At 40.8% G+C, this 9,024-nt stretch overlaps 1 protein-coding gene across 1 annotated transcript in view; it reads left to right on the forward strand.

Annotated features, from left to right (window-relative positions):
* Positions 1–9,024, forward strand: part of MYO16 (myosin XVI) — a 425,887-nt gene that overhangs the window by 127,098 nt on the left and 289,765 nt on the right. Inside the window, exon 7 of the mRNA XM_081815515.1 lies at positions 1,446–1,571. Within this exon, the coding sequence (XP_081671641.1) occupies positions 1,446–1,571 (126 nt within the window). The remainder of the gene's footprint in view (positions 1–1,445; positions 1,572–9,024) is intronic.

A 9,024-nucleotide genomic window follows, 5' to 3' on the forward strand; every position in this document is an offset into this window, starting at 1 on the left:
TGAAATGGGAGAACCCGATTTTTGCCCCGTGGAAAGCAAATCTGCTCATTAAGGAGTTCATCCTTAATGCAAGTGAACTTGACTTCTTTAGGATCAGGTGCTAACCAACAAATGGTCAGTGAAAACCTTCTCAGATCCAGATATATTAGTGCTCACTGTTCACAGTAACCTTCGAATCACCTGATTATTCAAGTAATGTAGAATAAATTTAGGAGCAGTTGAAAGATTGGTTTTCCAGGAGATCAAGCGTATAATATTATATTTCTCTAAAATACTTGGGGTGGATATTTTATTCTTGGGACTGTTTGCTAGAATATTAATGAGGTAAATTTTATATATAACAAAGTACAGGAAGATTGATGTGAAACTTAATCTCTTAATGTTTATGCCTTAAATTGGATAAATGTATTTGTTCTTTTGGTGCAATTAAGTACGAGAAATAAGCATATAAATACATGCTGTACGTTAAAGAGCAAAATTAAGTCCAGAGGTAGAAAAGCAAATGTTTTTGCTAGATTTTATTAATATATCTGTATGTGTATTTAATAAGTCCTTTGACTTTATTGTACTTTTATCTTTGTAATAAAAAGAAGCTACAAAATTCCATGCTCCAAAACCAAGAAGAAATCATTGGTTCACTACTTTTATATTTTTTCTTTTGCCTTCGTTATAGTTTCTTGTTATTATGCTCATGAAATCAATCACGTAGTTACTTAATAACCTAATTTAAATTGTGCATGATGACAGTTTACTTACAAATCAAGGCTGCTGCATTGGAAACGGGAATTACCCCATCTGAAAAGTCTGAATCATTCTCCAAACGCCGATCCCATCATTGTAGCTCCTAAGGCTTCATTCCTAAACTTCAGGTTGCATTCATAAACTAAACTGGGAGCATGTTCAAATGAGAGCTACATAATCATTTTAAGGTTTGTCAGGATCAACTCAGTCTTTCCAGTGTGCCTGCCCCTTTTTCCTGTTCCTAAGCATCGAGATGATCACATTTCCTATTGTCATATGTGTCCTCGAATCTCCTCCAGTCGCACCAAGTACAGGGCTAGAATTCCAGAGCCAGTCACTACATGTTTGACATTTGGGCAAGAAGTGGTAAAGCGTTCAATTATTGCATTTTGTATTTAAAAGTATTCAGATTACACTAAAGAAGAAAATAGGAATTATATGAAAAAGTGCACATTGTCAGGGTCAGAAGGAAAATAATAATTAAAACATAAGCCTTTGTTTAAAGAAGGATGATGTCCACTTATATCAAATAAATAAAACTGCATGTATGTTCTTTTTTTAAAGGTATTTTAGATTTTATTTTATATTATTTATTTTATCTTATATTATTTAGATTATATTTTAGTAGCTCTCTTCAAGCCACTGAATAAATTGTTTTGATGTCACTGCTTTAAGTTATATAACAAAATATTTCCTCACTGCAGTTGCATATGGCATGTGCAAGTGGCTACAAGGAGGTGGTGTCTCTTCTCCTGGAACATGGCGGGGACCTGAATATAGCAGATAATCAGTACTGGACCCCACTTCATTTGGCAGCAAAGTATGGCCAGGTAAAATGATCTCCTAAATTATTTAAAAAAATCATTCTATAAATAATGCATCATTTCATATTTAATTTTCAAATTTCAAATTGTGTACTAGTCAGCATGAAATTTGACTTTTAATGGCATCCTATTCATAAACAAGTATTTTCATGGTTGAACAAAAACATTGTCTTTTGGAAGGATGCATAAAACACACAGTCCTCAGGATTCTGCATATCGTCAAAATTGTTGGAGAAATAAGACAAAATCATAAACATTTTTCATAGAATGGACTTATTATTTTCTTTTTTTTTTAAAGATTTTATTTATTTATTTGAGAGAGAGAGAATGAGAGACAGAGAGCATGAGAGGGAGGAGGGTCAGAGGGAGAAGCAGACTCCCTGCTGAGCAGGGAGCCCGATGCGGAACTCGATCCCGGGACTCCAGGATCATGACCTGAGCCGAAGGCAGTCGCTTAACCAACTGAGCCACCCAGGCGCCCGCCTTATTATTTTCTTAACATTATGTAGTCCTTATAGTAGTTTATAATTTTATGAATTGTTAATTCTGTTTGTTCTCTGAAGTTAGTAGAAGTAAAGCAGAATTCCATTTTATGTTTTAGTTTTTCACTATAAATTATATTTCATCTTGACAAATGAAGGTGAATAGCAGATTTTTTTTCTCTGAACTGGTTTTTGGTCATAGCTAATACAACTTGAGTTAGTATTGCACAAATTACTTTCTCACCAGGTACCATTATATCATCAGGAAGAAGCAAACTGACTTTTAAATGATTTTATGTGGGTGAATGTGGCAGCAGTGTTCATAATAACTGATTAATTTTGAAATCTGTTTATACAATTAACGTATTTTGTGTTGGAGAAAGCCTGAGTACTGTTTTGGAAGAGAATTCATTGTTAAGTAAATGTGGAGATTTAGGTTAAACTTGTTGCTTCTCAAACGTTGGTCTGGGGTAGCAGTCATGCCCCTTAGGTTCATAGTAAGTTAAGTCTCTTAGGTACTAACTGGTATGCAAAATATCCATCATAAAATCTGAGTACTGCAGGTGTTGAAATAATTGAAACCATTCACATTTCACACATTTTAGAAAAAGCACATTGCTTAGGGAAAGTCTTTCAAAATAATAAAAATACTGTTTGCTTTGACAACATTTCCTTTATGAAAAGTTTCATTCATTAATAAATATTTCTAACAGGCTCTTTATTAAGTACCCCAAACTGTGTGTTTAGCAAGTAAATGTTTGTGTAAGTAAATGGATGGGTTAAGGGGAAGAGGCTGCAGATAGCTGAAGTCATCAGTCCCAGGGGTCAGGGGTCCTCAGTCCCCCCAGTAGATCATAGGAGTATTGGAGGATCAGTAATCTACGTACACCACGAGCACATTGGTTCTGCATTTCTAGCACCATAGCATACCAGAAGACGCTGGGTGAGAGGTTTTGTCTTTAGTAAAAAGTAGAGAAGCAAACACAGAAGCAAGTACTTCCTTGAATACAACCTGTTGACCTGTGCAGAGAAAACGGTGATCGGTGAATTATCAGAACATGCTCATTATAGTCAGTGCTCCCTCTGGAAGGAGCTAAATCTGCAAGTGAGTGAGAGCTTGGTAAAATGTGACAGAATGCTACTTACTTCAACTCAATTAATTAAGGCTTTCATTCTACCCATTTTTTCAATTTTTCTGATTGGACTTTCAGATTTCAGATTGGGTTCATTTTAAAGAATACCAAATTGGTTCCCTTTAACCACTTTCATAAGATAATGGGAGAATGGGACTAGATTTAACAAGTTTTTCTAAAGACATGCCTTGGGGGTTGCCTGGGTGGCTCAGTTGTTTAAGTGTCTGCCTTCAGGTCAGGTCATGATCTCAGGGTCCTGGGATTGAGCCCCATATTGGGCTCCCTGCTCACTGGGGAGTCTGCTTCTCCCTCTCCCTCTGTCCCTTCTCCTGCTTGTGCTCATCACTCTCTTGCACGCTCTGTCTCTCAAATAAATAAATAAAGTCTTTAAAAAAATAGACATGCCTTGGACTAAATATGTCACTATTGCTGTTATTAGACATTTAAATAATTTTTATCAGAAGCCAGTGTGTGGTTTTTGTTTTATTTGGTTGCAAGTCAGATGAAATATTTGGTATGAGTTGGTATATTATATTTGGTACTGTGTTTTTTGGTTCTATGATTTCCATTTGTTTTTTATTGTAATTTCTGTGTCTTTGATGGGATTTCCTATTTTTTTCATTTGTTTCAAGAGGATTTGTAGTTGCTTATTGAAGCATTCTTATGAGCTCTGCTTTACCGTCATCATCAGATGATTCTGGCATGATTCATCTTGTTGTTGTCAGTTTATCATCTTTTCTCATTCAAGTTGTGATTTCCTGATCTTGGTATGACAAGTGATTTTTAATTGCATTTTTGGACACTTCAGCTATTATGTTAGGAGAATCTTGGTCCTGTATAAATCTTCTATTTTAGTCATCCTGTTTATGTTTGATATGCAGGGCCTAGTCTACTCCAGTGGGTTGTGGTTCCAGTAACAGTTTAACTTTCAGACCTTTGAGGTGTCATTTTGGTCCACTTGGCCTGTCTGGTGTCTCTGGGGTCCTCACTGCTTCTTTTAGTGTCCCCAAAGGTGTGGAAGAAGAGGTTTTTCCCAAGCCAGATTACCCCATGTCTCAGGGTGAGGTAGGGGGATTGCCACAAAAGACTTTAAGGGCTGGGAGCCCATTGGGTTATGCTCCCTCTTGCAGGTGCCCCCTCCCAGCTGCCCTTGCCTCTCATTGGGGAGGGGAGTCTCAGCTCAGTGGAAGAAGAGTGCTTGCCCTGGCACTTTGTGTTAGCAGATCGTGGTGCTGGACTCACCTGATGTTGTCTGAGGGACACAGCTGGAATGTGGGAGGGATACATCAACCCAGGCTATCTTCTGTCCCTAAGTTGGGCTGGGAAACACTGGGTATGGGCTAGCCCTCGATTGGGTGGGGTTCCTGTCCATGGTTCCTTCCTTCTGCAGGTCCTGAGCCAGTTTACCTTCCTCCTTCCCTCTTCAGAGTTCTTCTTGGGTTTATTGTAATTAACAGGGAGGATCAGAAAGAACCAGTCTAAGCTGGTATGTTTTAAAACAACTGCTCTGTTTCAAAAGAATTACTGACTTCTGAAAGCCTCCCGAAGCTTAATAGAGAGTGATGGAAGGAAGTTCATTTATGGTTATTTTCACATGAAACCCATCTGTGGGCAGAAATGAAGATGCTTTTATACTATTTCCATTGTGAAGTGTCTACTGGGATCTTTGACTCTGCCTGTTGAACATGTCTCGATGTGACTGATTCTTCCTAACTCATATTTTGAAAGAGCATCTAGACATTCTGTTCTGTGTCCTGGAAGCTGTACGATTAAGGCAGCAAGAATGAGTGGCTTTCAGAAATTATATCCCTCAGGCAATCAGATGGAGCTCCTGAGGCCAAGAGTTCTGTGTGAAAATAAGGAATTGACCTTTCAGGGGTCCACAGGAAACCCTACCCTGCAGAAATGGGAAGTTCTACCCAAGAGACTACATTTTTAAAGTACCTGCAATTGAGCTTTATTATAGGATAAGTGTTAAAAAACAGGATTGGAGTCTGATAAAGCTTGTATCAGGGAAAGAGACCTATTTGATAGAACCATGACACAAGACTAATGAATATATTAAACTAATAAAACAGGTTGGCTATATGGTAAAAAAAAAAAAAATGGCAGTTGGTTTTAGTAATGAAAGTAGATTTTTTTTAAAAGATTTTATTTATTTATTTTAGAGAGATCCCGCTCGTGCAAGTGGGGGGAGGGGCAGAGGCAGAGGGAGAAGCAGACTCCCCACTGAGCAGGGAGCTCAATCCCAGGACCCCGAGATCATGACCTGAGCTGAAGGCAGACACTTAACCAACTGAGCAACCCAGGTGCCCCATGAAAGTAGATTTTTAACAATTCTAATTTACACAGTTACATTTAAGAAAAAAATAATGATTAGCATATATACGGAGCATGATACCTGCTGTGATGTACAGAACATAAGCCCAGTACAATGGCCACCTCCTTCCTAAAGCTTCCTGGAGATTCCCGTCACACACAAGTTACAGGATGCAGGAGTGGCTGATGAATAGGGCAGGAAGAATCCATGGATGGCAGTATGCTCAACTGATTACCTGCCATCTTTGAACAATTTTTCAAACTTTGGGCTTTCTGAACCTATATTTTCAACCTAGAGAAAGAGTTCTGAACTTACATGGGAAATGGGACCCAAAGCTACATTTAATTTGCAAGATGCAGAGTAATTAAGACTTATGTTTTTGTAACTACTTCTCCAGTGTGCCAGTGATATTTCTAACACTCATCATTTATTAATGATAAGTGAATTAAGAAACGCTTTCCAATTGCTCCATTTATTCTTTCAAAACCAGCTGAAAAATATTTCACCCCAACTTTTAAAAAATGATGTCTATATTTTTTATTCTTTCTTGTGTTTCCCAGACACTTCCCTACACAAACATCTGTATTTCATTCTGCCCAACCACGTGATGAAGCCAGGTTTGTTTTGAGGAACATGGCCTTCTCCCTGGCTCTGAATGACTGGCTGTGTGAACCTAACAAGCCTCACTAATTCTCCTTCCATAGAGTCTGGCCCTTCAATCAATGTGAACTGTCAACCTCTGTTTAAAGGGGGATTCTTACATAGCTCAGGAGATTCTGGGGAATGATGAAGGCAAGTGCGTGAGATGTGTGTTGAACATCACTTGGTGTGTGTTCTGGTCAGTTGATCCAGTTGCTAGATTTGTACAGACAGATACCCAACACAAAGGTTTCCAGAAATGGCCGTGTATAGTGTTCAAATAAGGCAGATTTAAAAACAAATGTCACCTTTCTCCTCTGCTTCTCTAGAAAATGACTAGCCATTGTTCAGTATTTTCTAACTCCTTATACATTTTAGTACTGAGGATAGATCTGAAGATCACATGTGTCTTTTCTGTTTTGCTCCATTAACCCTGTTCAGGTGGGGTCTCCACCAGAATGTAAGCTCTGAGCAGTGAGGACTGTTTGCTTGCCCTCTGTGCTCGGTGCCCAGCAGAGTAACCAAAGGAATTGGAAGGACAGATCGATCAACCAAGAACTCGAAGCGAAGCTCTAACACGCAGAGGCAGGGGGGAGCGGGGAGGCTTTCCTGTTAGAATATAGGACACCAAAACCAAAATACCGTTCTTCAATTCAGACTAAAAAGACAACTAAGAGATTTATGTTAATAGATTTTGAATAAATTGTATCTCAATTATTTTGTCAGGAAAATACCATATGATATATAGAATCATATTTAAAAATTATTCACCTGTAAAAATGCCATTTAGTATTCATTTTGTAAATAATAATTTAGAAATAGGTTTTATCTGAATGTCAAGTTATATGCATGGGAGATTATAACTCTCTGAAGAAATTTACTGTAAATAAATTTATCTCAGTTTAGAAAAAAAAGCTTTAGAAATGCTAACATTTTAAAAGACTAATGGCATTTGTGGAGACTTTCATAGCAATTTCACTTTCTTATAAATACCTTACAAATATAAATACCTTTATGGGGAAGGAAGTTTATAATTTATAATAGTTTTTTTATTGGCATTTATACTGGGTTGGCATATATATTTTAACACTTCCCTTTATAAATATGTTAACTTTCCATAGAAAAAAAGGAGATGCTTGTTCTTGTCTAAAACTGGGAACTGAATAATTTATGTGACTGATGCCTTTTGGTTTCACAGTTCTTTCATGAGTTGTACATAAAATAAAATTTGATTCTAGCCTGATACATATTTTTAGTGTTTCTAATAGGACTGGTCACACTACAACAAGATAGGAAAGTAACTTCACAAATGCTAAAACCTAAATACCCGTCCCTTCAAAAGTATTTTGTGTCACACCACCCACATATCTGATGTTTAAAGGAGTTGTTTGTATTCTCAAAAACATTTTTGCCCAAGTTCATAAGAACTGAGAAATCTTCAGAGGGTTTTTATTATTATTATTATTTCTTCTTTGCTTTGGGAAAACATAAAGACCCTCTCTGGTTTTCCTGCCACCCCTCTAGCACGCGGTGTTGGCAGGCTCAGCGCTCTGTGTGGGTTCCCTCTCTTCTCAGTGTTTACACGTCTTTAGGGAATCTCCACCCTGCAGCCTCCTGTCCCGGACATGCTCATGGCTTCCAAAGTGGCCTCTTGTTTCCCTCTCAGCTTGCAGACCCCTGAGGCCCACCGCCCAGTGGGTGATCTCTACCAGCCTGCCCTCCAGCTGCTCTCCTGTACAGAGGGAATGGTCAGCTCCTTTCTCAGCCCCAATGTGCTGCCCTTTCTTTGTGTCATGTACTCACCACCACACTGGGCATCATCCTTCCTCTTATCCCTCCCTGATCTTCCAGTACCCAATAAACCCTGAGTCCATGGGCTTCCACCTAGGAAGGGTGTGGGGCTCTGTGAGGTGTAACCCAGGCCCCCACCCCATCCAGCAGCATCCCTACCCGGGGATCCACTGGCCCGCCTGCCCCACCCCCAGTCCCTCTGCACATGTAAGCTTTGCCAGGCGTCATCACAGCATCTCACACAACATCCTTTGCCCTGCGGGGGACAGGAAGCACGCACTCCATAGCGCAGTTTGCGAGCCCTGTGTGCCTGGACTTCCGCTTCCTTCTCCAGCTTCATTCCCCCGCCTCCCCCATCAGGCTGGCGCATATAGCCCTACTCAGCCACTTCTGATTTCTGGACGAGGCCACCATGTGCCTCCTTTCCTGCTCCTTGCTCTTCCTGAAATTGTTAAGTGGTTCAGTCTTACTTACATGGAGGACCACACAGAGATGCCACTTCAGTGGCCCCTCTCCCAGTTTCCCAAATTCCAGTGAGGACGTTCCCCCGTGCATCCGATGTGGCCCCTGTGTCTCCGCACCTCGTCCCTTAGCACAGCGGGCTGCAACTGCCCCTTCATTTGTCCGCACTGTCCTCCCATCTGTAACGACCAAGTGTGAAGACAACGAACGCCCTTTCTTGTCAGCACAGGGTCCGACCCAGGACGCATAGTTCTGCTCTCGAACGAGGGAGCCCATGTCTGCCCTAGAGCGGCAGGTGCCTGTCGGTCCAGCAGACTGTGGCGGCACCTGAGCCGCGAGCCCGCAAGCCCACACGTGCGCTGGCCAGTGGGAGGGATGGGTCCCCGGATACACACATCTGTCCCCGGCGCCCCAGAGAAACAGCATGTGGGCAGAGGGAGTCCAGCCGAGGGTGAGCAGCACCAGCAACACCTGTTAGGTAGCGTAAGGGGTCATCAAGGAGTCTGACCAGGAGGGGATGCAGGAGAAGGAGGCCATCCAGGAGTCTGACCAGGAGGGGATGCAGGGGAAGGAGGCCATCCAGGAGTCTGACCAGGAGGGGATGCAGGGGAAGGAGGCCATCCAGGAGTCTG

This window comes from Leptonychotes weddellii, chromosome 3, assembly GCF_054177405.1.
Source record: "Leptonychotes weddellii isolate Sample4059 chromosome 3, ASM5417740v2, whole genome shotgun sequence".
Classification (NCBI taxonomy): domain Eukaryota; kingdom Metazoa; phylum Chordata; class Mammalia; order Carnivora; family Phocidae; genus Leptonychotes; species Leptonychotes weddellii.